The sequence below is a fragment of the Pteronotus mesoamericanus genome, unplaced genomic scaffold, assembly GCF_021234165.1.
Source record: "Pteronotus mesoamericanus isolate MK-2021 breed Mesoamerican mustached bat unplaced genomic scaffold, CSHL_Meso_final contig_116, whole genome shotgun sequence".
In the NCBI taxonomy this organism is placed as follows: domain Eukaryota; kingdom Metazoa; phylum Chordata; class Mammalia; order Chiroptera; family Mormoopidae; genus Pteronotus; species Pteronotus mesoamericanus.
In genome coordinates this window covers 4,360,295-4,373,745 of record NW_026555027.1, presented here as the reverse complement: position 1 = coordinate 4,373,745, position 13,451 = coordinate 4,360,295, and the positions used below count along the sequence as shown (strand labels likewise).

General features: G+C 41.8%; 1 protein-coding gene across 2 annotated transcripts in view; it reads right to left on the bottom strand.

Annotated features, from left to right (window-relative positions):
* Nucleotides 1-13,451, bottom strand: part of MORC3 (MORC family CW-type zinc finger 3) — a 39,769-nt gene that overhangs the window by 12,304 nt on the left and 14,014 nt on the right. For both annotated transcript variants that reach the window (XM_054578191.1, XM_054578199.1), the window contains exons 6-12: nucleotides 13,119-13,266; nucleotides 10,185-10,313; nucleotides 9,857-9,976; nucleotides 7,327-7,424; nucleotides 2,656-2,760; nucleotides 526-648; nucleotides 346-420 (exon numbers count right to left, since the gene is read on the bottom strand). In XM_054578191.1, coding sequence (XP_054434166.1) covers nucleotides 346-420; nucleotides 526-648; nucleotides 2,656-2,760; nucleotides 7,327-7,424; nucleotides 9,857-9,976; nucleotides 10,185-10,313; nucleotides 13,119-13,266 — 798 coding nt within the window. The remainder of the gene's footprint in view (nucleotides 1-345; nucleotides 421-525; nucleotides 649-2,655; nucleotides 2,761-7,326; nucleotides 7,425-9,856; nucleotides 9,977-10,184; nucleotides 10,314-13,118; nucleotides 13,267-13,451) is intronic.

Here is a 13,451-nt window from a genome sequence, read left to right as displayed (position 1 = left end):
GTCACAGTCCTTCGGCTGCACAGGTAGCCCTTGAACAGCATGGGTCTGAACTGGGCGGGGGCTCCTGTACACGAATCTTTTTCAAGGAACATACATTTAGACCTTTGCATCCCTGGGTTTCCTGTCTGCAGATTCATATGCAGTGCGCCCACTTAAGTTACGGGCAGATTTCTGTAACTTAAGCGGGGGGCAGGGGGCGTTGGTGGGCACCCCTAATGCCCACGCTGCTCAAAGTCGGCTGGCCTAGCTTCGTCCTGCAGAGGCATCAACTAATACTGCAGACACAGCACTGTTTAGGGCATGGGCATTAATTACTTTCCCACCGCACATTAATACAGCACTCACTTCTTTTTGTAGGTTTTTTCGTAAGTGGGATGCACCAAATCCTCATCTTCAGGTTCTTCTGGAACATCACAATTTCTAGTCAGAAAAATCACATGGGAAGAACAGGTCACCAGCGTCTATTCATACATCTTAAGCAGCATTTCCTCCTTTCCAAAAAGGGCACTACCAACTATATGGTACCTGAACTGTGGGTCAGGGTTATTGGAGCAATACCATTTTTCTGGAAGTTGATCTATCCCATCTGGTAATTTTCGCCACTTTAGACAGGAATCACACTGAACCCATGTCTGATCAGGACGTTTCCTATGACAAAACAATAAGATATTACGTGGAAATATGGACGCCAAACACACTTCCATGAGATCTTCTACATCATTTCCATCATAAAATGCCCCAATTATTTAATTCTGTTCCTGAAAATTCTTTAACAAAACTATTATTGCGGACAGCAAGTTAAACCAAAACACTTTTGGTTATCTACAGAGGGTCAAAAATGACAGGTCAATTTAAGCAAAGTGACTTAAATGTACTATTTCATAGCATACCATTAAATTTGTTCTATGATAATAAAAACTCAACTCAAAATATTTCAAGTGCTGTGTTCTGAAACTAATATTAGCCCACCTGCAATGCCAAATCTAATATATTTATTAGCACAATAAATCACTCAGATACAGAAAATAGACAAGTTGTATTACTACAGTTTAAGTAATTTTTTATAATTTTATTATACTTTTACTCTCTATTATACACATCTCTAAATAACTAAAATTTGTATATTTTTTGTTTATAAAACTTTCTTACTTTTATCATTTAAAAATCACACTGATCCTGTAAAGAATTGATTTTAGACACATTTAACAATGAAGACTTCACCTTAATGCCAATAACTTTTTAAATCTAGGTTTACAAAAATGCACTTACACAATTATATAAAACTTCAAACAATCCAAAAGTTTATAAAGTAAATACGAACCCATTTCAGGAGGTTACATTATGCATGTGTATAGAGACACACACACACACACACAAACACAACGGGCAATTAATACACTGCGTTGTATCCTCGTTTCTCACTGTATACCTGGCACCCTCCCAGCAGTACAGAGTCACTCCGCATTCACACGGCTGTTACCGTGTGCTCAGTGTGTTCCCCAGTGTTTGTCAGGCACCCTACCCTTTAATTCTTACAATTCTAGGAGGTAAATGTGTTTCCATTCGTGTTTCCATTTTACAAAGGAGAAAATGGAAGCTTATAGAAGGCCAAGTAACAAATTCAATCTCACAGTGACTTCAGCAGCAGAACTAGAGTCTAAACTCAAGTCTAGCTTTACACTCACAACCCAACAACAGAAGACGAGTTTTTCAAACTATGATATGCAAACTATTAGAAGATTGCAAAATCAATGTAATGGGTCAAGATGTGCATTTTTAAAAATGAAATAAATGATAACCCACAACACATGGGTATATACTGTTTCATGAATCTTTTGTGACTACCTATAAATAAATGTACACAAGGTCTGTCCAGAAAGTATCCATCCATATGCTATGAAAAGTAGATAATTTATTGAAGAAGATACTATAAGATAGGAGAAACATTGTATGCAGGACAAAAGCACTTCAAGTTCCCTTCAAAGTAGGCACCTTGGGACCTCACACAAGTCTCCCAATCGCCATCAGCTGCCCTGTCCTATTTTCCTGAATCTCATCAACGGTCTGAAACCTCTTCCCTTTGAAAGGTGCTTTTAGGTTTGGGAAAAGCCAGGCGTCATGGGGGGGCCAAATCCGGGCTGTAGGGAGACATGATGCACACGCGGGCATAGTGTCCTGATGAAGCTGCCAATCACAGGCGTCCACAGCTGCGGCCTTCTGAACCATCAGAACAGTTTCCGCAGAGGAATGTTTAAGCTTCCTGCTAAAACTGACGCAGATTTGTTGCTCTATTCGCTTGGACATTTTGAATGTGATGGCCACACAGTACATGTGCTCACTCAGTGGCATCTACCGCCCTCACTGACTAGCACAGTGAACGCATCATTGTTCAAGCATGCGCATTCCAGTCCACTCTCCTTGGCTGCCAGGTTATATTGATGTGGCTCAAACCATTCTCATTATGTTAACAGTCGGACTTTTTCCAGACAGACCTCGTATGTATTCATCAGTTCACTTTACAGTATGCTGGTTCGAGCTGTAGAATTTATTTCTTACTGTGGGTTAGAGTCAACTGTGAACACTGGACAATCACTATACCCCCAGTACCACACATCTTGATATTAGAGTGGGTTGGCATTTTTAATGTATACTTACTGTATATCTTCAACTGGCAAATTTAGAGGATATTCTGCATTTTTCTTCACTTTCATTTCATTCCAATAATCATTCAGTTTCTCTCCAAGTGCCAGTATTGTAAGCCTCAAAAAATAAATTACAAAATCAATTTAAGGGCAAAGAATGATAAAGATTAAATTTTTGCCAAAAAAAGGGGAAAGCACAAGCAGCCCAGTAATGATCACGTGGACAATGGGGGAGGGGGGACGGACTCCAGAAGCACAGTCAACACAAAACACTCCAGTAATGACAGTTTTCTAGGAGGACCTTTCTGAGTTCCTAGAGCAGAGCACAGAGCCAGGATCATCCAGGAAATAAGACACAAAATAATACTTCGGGTCCCCTGTTGTGAAAGCATGTTGCCAACCAATCACCGGGAGAACCACAGGCCCTCCGAATTTCAGCCCCAACCTTACAAGCCTCAACGCAGATCCGAACTCAAACTTCCGGTTTATGAAAGTATGCGATGATCACGTGCAGGTACACTTAAATAGCTTCTGTCCCACAATTAAGACTTTCATTTCTCCCACAATAACATGGTTTTTTAAAAATGGAATTTACTGGGGTTTGGCTAATAAACTTACATAGGTCTAAGGTGTACAATTCTACAATACGTTATCTGCATATTGTATTGTGTTCACCACCCCAAGCCCCATAATAAGATGTTAAAAAGCAAATCAATGGGACCTACTGAGATAAGTAAGACTGAAGCCACAATTCTTCCCAATCTTTCTCATCACCTCTATTCCTCAGTCCATGAGGCCGCACTCCTTTCTGTAGAGTCATGAGGTAGCATTTACTTGACAGAGCACCATTGTTTTCAAAAAGGATCAGCAAGGTTCACACCCACCAGCAATGTATGAGAGCTCCAACTGCCCTATATCTTGCCAACATTTGCTGTTTTACTTATACTGAAGACAATTTCTCCATTTTTGCTCATTATAATTCTTTGTGTCTCAGTTAAAAAAAAGAACAAACCCAAAAACTAAAAACCTGCCTAAAGATTATAAAAATGTTGTTTCCATTTTGTTTTTGCCTTTTTCAATTAGGTCTACAATCCATTTAGAACTGGCCTTTTGCTTCATTGGATAGGCAGAAGTTCAAGTTCGTATTATCTGCACAGAGAACCAAGCGACCCAGCAGTTTGGGAAAGATGATCATTTCCTCACTACACCTGAATGTAACCTGTCATAAATCTGGTATTCCTGTGTATGAAAAGTGGGCGTTTGTTTTTGGCTTTTCTACTCTCATCTCGTTAGACTGTCTATCCTTGCATTAATACCCACGTTCCTAGTTACTACAGCTTTAAAAATGCTATTTAATAGTGTAAGTCCTCTTGTTCTGCTGTTCTTGAATGACTATCTTAACTATCCTTGGCCCTCTGACTGTCTCCATGAAGTTTAGAATAAGCCTATCACTATTATCAACACCCAAACACACCTGCTGGGTTTTGTTGTTTGTTTGTTTTTAAACTGGAATTGCATATAATTGTTTTGGAAAAACTGACATTTTATAATATCCTACTTTCCAATTCTTGAATCTGGTATTCCTCCTTAAATTTCACTCCACAACACTGTTAGTTTTCACAGTGTTGACATCTTTGCATGTATTATTTACTCCAAAGTACTTGGTTTTTTGATGCTATTATATATAATTTTTAAAAAATATCATGTTGTTGCTCTGGCTGGTGTGGCTCAGTAGATCGAGTGCCGGCCTGTGAACCGAACAGTCACTGGTTCGATTCCCAGTCTAGGGCACATGCCTCGGTTGCAGGCCAGGTCCCCAGTAGGGGGCGCACAAGAGGCAACTACGCATTGATGTTTCCCCTCTTTCTCCCTCCCTTCCCCTCTCTAAAAGTAATTTTTTTAAAAAAAAATTCATGTTGTTTTCCTGTGTTCCTGGTATACAGAAATACAACTGATTTCTGAATATTTCTTCTCCAATAACCTTAGAATATACAAAGTCTGACAGAAGTAATAACTGCTTGAGTGTGGTTGGTAGGGTAATACTATGAGTGTAATAATTTAGTTTTTAAAAAAAGATTTTATTTATTTTTAGAGAAAAGGGAAGGGAAGGAGAGAGGGAGAGAAACATCAATGTGTGGTTGCCCCTCACATGCCCTCAACTGGGGGGCCCGGCCCACAACCCAGACACGTGCCCTGACCAGGAATCAAACTGGCGACCCTTTGGTTCAGCCAGCACTCAATCTACTGAGAGCCACACCAGCCAGGGTAATAATGTATAGTTTTAATTTGAACATTTCACCTGCAATGTCATATGCTGTGCTTGAGTGTGATATCATTTATGTTACAGATTACATGCTTATGATTTTGTAACAGAAGATTCTGTAATAAAAAAGGGGCATTATTTGTGCCAGACCCTGTGCATTACTTACTCCCTTATTAAGTTGGTTAGCAGATAATTTTGGACTTTCTGTAACTTTCATTTCTTTTTCTTGCCTTATTGTCTTGGTTATTTCGTCAAGGATGAGGGTAAATAGCTAATATCTTTATCTCATTCTCACTCTTGCAGGCGGGGGCAGCTATCAGCAATTTACCATATGAAATGATGCTTGCTACTTTTTTGTGAATGCTTTGGGTACTGGTATTTGTAAGTAGCTGTATTGTTACGATGCCCTTTCTAATAATGGTTTTGTAAATGTTCATTTTTTTTCCTGAATCACAAAGAAGTGTTGTTTTATCAAGTGCTTTTTCTGTACCTGTGAAAATAACCATGAGTTTTCTTTTTTTAACACAAGTGTGATGGCTACCATTAAATTTTGAATGTTAAAAACTACCCATGCCACCTCACAACGCAGCCTACTTAGTGTGATGCCCGCAGCCCTGGCTCGTGCGCTGACGGGAAGTAGAACCAGCACCCCCCCGCGGGGTCGTGCCCCACCACCGGGCCTCCCCAGTCGGAGCTCATGCTGTCCCCTTGGTGCAGCCTGTGTCTGTGGCCCTTCAGCGCTGTCCTCCTTTTCAATTGATATTGACAGTATCTGTTTTCTCCTTGACTTCCCTTAGTCTTGCCAGATTTAGATTATTAACTTTATCAAAGAACGAACACTGAGCTTTTTGATTGCCTCACTTATTAATTTATTTTAACTCAGCTCCATATCCAGCCTTCCTTGCTCAGTTTTGTGGTACTAGAGTTTGATCTCGTAAACATTTACCCTTTGCCAGCCTGCGCAACGTTAAACGGGGTTAGTCGGCAGTGAACCTCCCGGCGACAGCAGCTGACACTTGCCCTTCAGGTTCCGGGACTCCACTGCCATTACTTGGCCGGAGCCCGCGAGCCTCCCAGAGGAGCTCCAGCTGTGCCCTCGGACTCGGCTCAGCCGCCCCGCAGCAGAGACCAGCGCTGGCTCTCCCAGAGCCTTGCAAAGGGCGGGCCTTCACAACCCAGTCCAGCCACCCCCCGCGCCGGCCAGCAGGAGGCCACGGCACAGCCGGCGCCGGCCAGCAGGCAGCTCGCTCCTGCGTTTATCCTGCCTCTGCAAAGAGATCCAAACCTCGGACTTCAGAGGCAAGGGAGCCCTCTCTGTGGTCCTTTTCTGTTTACTTTCTTTTTTTTGATTTGGTAATGACATTTCATTTATTTATTTATTTATTATTGTTCAAATACATTTGTCTCCATTTTCTCACTACCAGTTTCTCCCGCCCTACCCGCCTCCACCTCCCACCTTCGGTCCTTCCCCACTTTGGCTTTGTCCACGGGCCCTTTATACATGTTCCTTGGTTTGACTCTTCTTTTCCCCATTACCCCCCTCCCTTCTTCCCTCTCATCATTATTGGCTGATTTTTTTTCAGTGTCGCTGGTTATATTTTCCTTGCTTGTTTGTTTTGTCGATTAGGTTCCACTTAGAGGTGAGATTATTTGGTATTTGTCATTCACCCCCTGGCTTATTTCACTTAGCATAATGCTCTCCAGTGTCTACTCTTTTTTAGCCTAAAGGTAACAGTTGCTCTTTTGTATCAGCTAGTCCTGGACACCTGCCATCTTTTCTTTACCCCTTTTAGCAATCACCTTCTATTCTAATTGTGGATGAAAAATGGGGCCACCTACTAACCCTGACAAGCTCAGGGGAGGCTTACAAACTCAGAGACCTAAAGTAACCACACAGGGTGGTCTGGCATTAAAACTTCCCACCTAACAGCACCCTGTCCCCAAAGCCCCCTTTCTCTGACCTCCCAGTGAGCCAGAGCAGCCTGGCCCCCGGCCATTTCCCCACCAGGTCCCTCTCCTGCGGCCTCTTCCAGGCCCTTGCTTGTTCCACTCTCTCCACTGTAATAAACGTCCTCTAAAAACCTCCTGGACTCACGCAGTGACATCTTTCCTGCACAAAGTCAAGAGCCCACACGCTACTGGCCAGCCCCAGGCAGCCCTGCGGGGCCAGGTCCCACTTCTGCTAATACCGAGAACATAGGAACTTCCTTTATTTCCTATGAATCTCAGAAATACCTCATCAGTAAAGGCAGAAGAATGTATTTCTACTTGTAGGACACCGCTCCTGGAATGCAAGGCCATAGTGGAATGTGTTTTCTGTGCGAGCCTTTCCACCTACCCATTTCCCTAATGTTCGACAATGTAAGAACAGCCACAAGATAAAAACAACACTTTAGTAAAAAATTTAAATAGTTAACACACCTGTACTCATTAGTATAGTCGAAATCTTGTTTATTATGAGTTGGCTTTAGGAAATTGCACTCTATAATTCCCACTACTCCAACGCCCATGTTGTTTGCCTGAAAGAAAATGAAATTGGTGTTTTAAGCATAAGCTGTGATACTCAAAATAATCACCCTCCCACAAAGATTTGCAGTTTGTATCAAACATTTTCCTGTATTTTATCTCCTGAAATTTAGACTGAAAACCAGTGTCTGGGAGGTAATTCACTTTTCTGGGAGTCAGCCCCGAGCATGTTAGAGCCGCCCTCCAAAACCGCCGGCGCTGTTGTCAAGGGTCCGTTTAGACAAGTATCGTCACCCCCAATTTCACACAAGGAAAAAAGACCCCTCCATTGGGATGTGACTTCTTAGACAGCAGAAACCGCAACAACCTCACTGCTATGCCCACATGTCTAGCACAGGCTCTGGCACATAACACTCTCAAAGTTTGCCAGATCACATTAGTCATTTCTCCAAAGCTGCACATCCAGTTGTTAATGGCGATGAAGTAAAAACCTACAAATGGCGATGTTTTAAATGCTGCTAGCTAAAATACTGAACTCAAAGCATGAGTCACATTCTGATGGTCTATGTGTAATTATCAAGTGTATTTTGTTCACAATTGTAGCTTACTTCTGAGTGTACATAGAAAGTGAAAGAATATGTAGAAAGTAAAAGTTTTCATAAATATAACTATTCAGGGGGACATAAGTAAGTTTACAGTTGTGAGTATGCCAAACAGAGTTTATCTCGTATTATTACTTATATTACCTTCCACATGAAAAACTGTAAACCTACATTTGCCCCATACTGTAGATGAAACCACAGAAATCTAACCCTAACCCTACTCTGCTAAAAACCTTCGGCGGTTCTACCTCTCACACCACCTGCAAACCACAGCGCCCTCCCACCGGCAATTCCTGTCCGCCTCCGTTCCAGCCTCACCTTCCTGCCCCTCCCACTGCGATTTCCCACTTATCACCTGGACCAGCGCAGCAAAGCATTCCCTTAACGATGCCTTCGCCTCAGAGCCTCCTTCCCCGTCCTGTGCAGACACTCTTTTCTCCGCCTGATGGCCCTGCAGACGTCCCAACCCTGCCCCCGTCCCAGTCACCACTGTCCCCGAGAAGCCCTCCCGGACGCTGCGAGGGCGCTGCTCCCTCCAGCACCGCGGCTCCGCGGGCACGCTCTGCACCTCGTCATCTTTTCATGCCGTGCACCCGGCGTCGGAAATCACAGCAGGTACCTGACGCCTACGTAATGAATGTTCACTGAATCCACAGAACGAAAACACTAGGTCCAGCCCATCATCCGGGAAAGGAAAACATTAAAAGTTGGTGGTAAAAGCATATTTTTTACAAGAGCGAGCTTAACCAGAAATTATACCTATGCAAAATTTAACTGTGTGGGGAAAAGGGCTACATCTCTTAAGTCAGATTCTTACATGGTAAAAGATAAATAGAATTGACATTCTGTAGCAAATACAGTATTTCTTTTGAATCCCACAGCACTGGAGAACTAAGGCCTATTACCAAAAGTGCATTCCCAATTACTGGTGAAATTCAAGAACTTTAATTATAGAATTTTTCTGGTGAAAATTCCTACTGTTTATAAATGAAAATTAGCATTTTAAATAAATCAGAGTTTTGGATTTATCTGGTGACTAAAGTTAATGGTTACAAAGAGCCCAACAACATTCATTTACTTTTGCAAAAATGCTGTATTCTGAGCTCATGCCATGTAAAAATATGTAATACAGAGTTACAACCCGTTGAATAACATTCAAGATAAACCCACACTATCCTACTGTGTAGAGCTCACATTATTCTACGGAAATTTCAGAATGAAACAAGATGAATCAAAAATGAAAGCCACAGAATTGGAAAACAAAACATGCCTAGGCTTAACGCCTTTAACAGAGCTGGTTTTCAGAATTTATCACTGAATTCTTAGCATGCACCCCCCCCCCCCCAAAAAAAACCATTCTGTGAACACATGTGAAGGACAGACAGGCTGACACGGGACAGTGACAATCCTCCTGAACTGAACTCTACGGTGGACATGCCTCAGGAGGGAGGCTCTACCATTTTTAGGAGCTAACTCCAGAAAAGCACATCACCTACCAGATACTATTTTTTCAGGCTATTGAGTCAACAGTAATTAAAATGAACCAATTTCATTCCAGGATGAAATAAGCAGGGATCTACGAGCAAATGCAGCTAAAAGATGCAACTGCATCTGGACCAGAGACCCACACTCATCACTAGGTCTGGGCGAGTTCCTCAGCCCCAATTTCCTCACCTGCAAAACGGAGATAAAATATTCGGTTCCCCTCATAAGATTATTCAGAATCAAATGAGAAATTAATAGTAAAGCATTCTAAGTTCAAGAGCCATACCAATGTTATTAAAAACACTGACATTTAAGTCATAAGGCAAAAGCCTATTATTTCACATCTGACTCAGTAACAAGTTATTCTTTTAATAAAAATAGGGACATCTTCAGCTTACCTTTAACTGATATCCAACTTTTTCATAAGCTTTGATGAGTCTATTTCTGTGATACATCATTATCCCATAATGATCTTTATTTCGGCAGTTGAATCCAAAAGTAATTCTCACTGTTTTAGTCTTAAATGTTAAGGAAAATTCTGAACACACCACCTCACTCCCTTCAAACCACCTGTTCCATTTCATTATTTATTGAGTCCAAAAGTGCACAAAAAAGGGCAATGTTAGAAAGGATTAGAATCAGTATCAGGAAGAAAGGAGAAGAGGGGTAGGGATATACACATAACATAGCTCTACGCGGCATCATAGAAAGGAAAATAAAGGATACTAAAAATTTTGGTCGATAAACATCATGTTCGATGTAAGCAAGACTCTTTGAAACTAGCTGTGTCTTCACTTTCTGTCCACGTAATATGATCTGCATTCTTGGCTTTAGATACAATATACTGCAATAAGCCTGAAAAGACATAAAACAATTATCTATTGATTTGTTCAACACTACTTACACATGTATTTAAGAAGCTACTATCTTACTTTCATAAAAGACCCATTAACTCTTCAATAAAATACGATACACTATATATACTTTTCAGTAAAAATAAACTCAATATACTATAGCCAAAAAAAAATACTTGTGTTGCTAAGTGAAAAAAGTTACAAAACAGCATGTTTGGTATGATCTTATTTTAATTTATTAAAAAATGTATACATGGCCCTGGCAAGTGTGCCTCAGTTGGTTGGGCATCATCCCGCAAACTGAAAGGTCACAGGTTCAATTCCCTTCGCGGTACGTGCCTGGGTTGCAGGTTTGGTCCCCAATCAGGGTGCATGCAAGAGGTGACCAATCAATGATTCCCTCTTCCCTTTTGCCCTCCCTTCCCTTCTTTCCGGAATAATAAAAAAAAATTTTTTCAAGACTTTATTTATCTTAGAGGGGGAAGTGGGGGGAGAGCGAGCGAGCACGAGTGAGCAACGTGTGGTTGCCTCTCGCACACCCCTTCTCAGGACCTGGTTTGCAGCCCAGGCCTGTGCCCTGGCTGGGAATCGAACCAGTGACCCCTTGGTTCGCAGGCTGGAGTTCAATCCACTGAGCCACACCAGCCAGGGCCAGAATCAATTTTTTTGAAAAATGTATACATGTACAAAAAAGGATTATATTTCCTGACTCTTTTGTGAAGTACATATATAGCTATGATTTTAAAAATATCAGTAAATTTTATTTAGACAGAAATAATGTAAACAAAAAGGACAGTTACAAGTTTGAAAAGGGAAAATTATAAATGATGCACTAATACTTACTCAGAGTAGACAAGAATAGCACTTTCTCAAAAGTGAGCTTTAACTACCTAAATGTGTTATCAATTTTTAATCATGAAAGTTTAGATACTTTACCACTGGGAACCGTCCTGCCTAGTTTCAGGGACTGCAGCCTCGCCAACAGGCAAGAGGGCCCCGAGGCCGGAGCTGAGCAAGGCAGCCCTGGGAAAACAGGCCACTGAGGAGACAAAGCCTGTTCCCATGGTGGGGGCTGAGCCCCTGCCTCCCTCACATCGCCCTGCTTGGCCCTGGAGGACGGCTGGCTGGTCAATGACGGGTAAGAGCCCTTAATGGCAGGGGCAACCTAAGACAGGCACAGTCGCATAGGAGCCATCAGGGAAGGACTTGGGGGATAGGGAGAAGGTGTAGAAGACCCCCACCCCTCGGCTTTGTCATGGCTGGAGTCCTCATTCGATCTAAAATGTCTCCTTATCTCTTGGCTGTTCTGCTCTACCAGCCTGACTCCAGCTTGAAATAATACTAGAGGCAGGTACAGCCCTGATCTGGATCAGGCGGTTCCCAGGGGCAATTAGGCCCGGCAAAGGAGTGCATTAACTCCTTTGAAACCTACTCTGCTAAGAATGCCCACAAGGTAATGAGCACAGGTGTGTGGGGTCCCAGCATAGGATGAGTTTATTTTCCCAGATTTTAGGGCTGAATAGGCTTCACCCTGTCTACCAGACCTTGACCTGAGGCAAATCTCTGTGTTCCTCCAATTATTTTCTATGATCTCTGTTTTCTGTAAATATAACCTTTAGGCATTGATTGATAAGCCTGCACACATGGTGTATACTCCTGCGCATACTGTTCTCAATAAAAGCCACTTCAAGAGAAGGGCTGGGGTGTTCTCCACTGGAGGGAATCACTACCCCTCTCCTGACAGGAAAATAGTGTCTGGTACAGTTTCTGTCTTTATCCATTGCGGGTGGGGAGGGCGGACCTCTGTGGGACAGGGCCTCCCTCACTTTAGAATGTTGACCAAATTTTGAATCCTTAAACATGTTTAAAATATACTCTTCTGTGCCAACCTCCAAGGTATCAGAAATCTCCACAGGAAATGAACTAAGTAACTCACAGATAGATAAACGGTTCACTGCAAAACTATTATTTGAATTCTTTTTTTTCCTGTCTCCTGATTTCAACAGCATCAAGGGGCGCTTTGGCATTTATGTAATTGGTTAATGATACAACACTGTGCTTTGTGGTACACTCTACCACACCATCTGCTCTGGCGGCCTCCACACTCATTCATACTTGAGAGCAAGGTTTTCCTAACAATTAGGATATATACTTCAATAGCACGTTGGGGCACGTCAAGTAATAGCAACATCCATCATTTAATTGCTAACAATAAGTTACATGGTAAAGTTATAAATGTCAAATGTATCCTCACCCTGGGGTTATGGAATCCATGCAACACAAAAATAGAGGGAACAGCATGATATATCTTATAGGGAATAAGAAACTTAATTTTCTTATCATTGTTATATTGAGATATTAATTTCCTCAATCTGAAAAACAACCATTTCTAGGGTCAAATTTCAGAGATATTTATCACAAAATTTTATTAATGTACATTATCTCTAGTCTATACATAATTTCTTGCTTTAGGATGTCAAGGCGTGTGTACTCTCAATTCAGTACTGTTGACTGCTTCGTCCACATGGCCGTTACAGGGCATACTGATCCCAGTCCAGCCAACCTAAGTACGTAACCAAACCACACAGGGAAAGGACTACAAACGCCGTTAGACCTGATGCCCTCACAATTAAAAAACGGTTTTTAAGTGAAAACACAACAGCGTGCTCATGAAATTTCCTGAAGTTGGCTCATGTCTGAGATGCTTTCATTCAGAGGTCAATGGCAGCAGTTGCAACACAAGCCAACAGCCTAACTTCTGGCCCTGGGTGACTTTCTCACTTCTGCAGGACAGCTGGATACATACCCTCAGGGAGTAGTCGCTCTCTGGGGCGATTTGGTCCATCCTCTCTTGCTTCTTGTAACCTTTCCTCCCTGTGGTCTCATCTAAGTCTTCTGGGATTCTGATGTCATATTTATCCTTATCGAAATCAAATTCTGTTGCACCTTTGTAGCTATAAAAATAATTTTTTAAAGGAGCAAAAATTTAACTTTACAGATAGATAAGCAACAAAATACTATTAGTTAACAAAACAAAGCAAGAAATAAAATGAAAGAAAAGAAATCCAGAAAAATGCAAAAAAAAACTGTCACAAACATGGTTGGTGGGAAGGTCAAATCACAGAGCCACTTTGAAAAC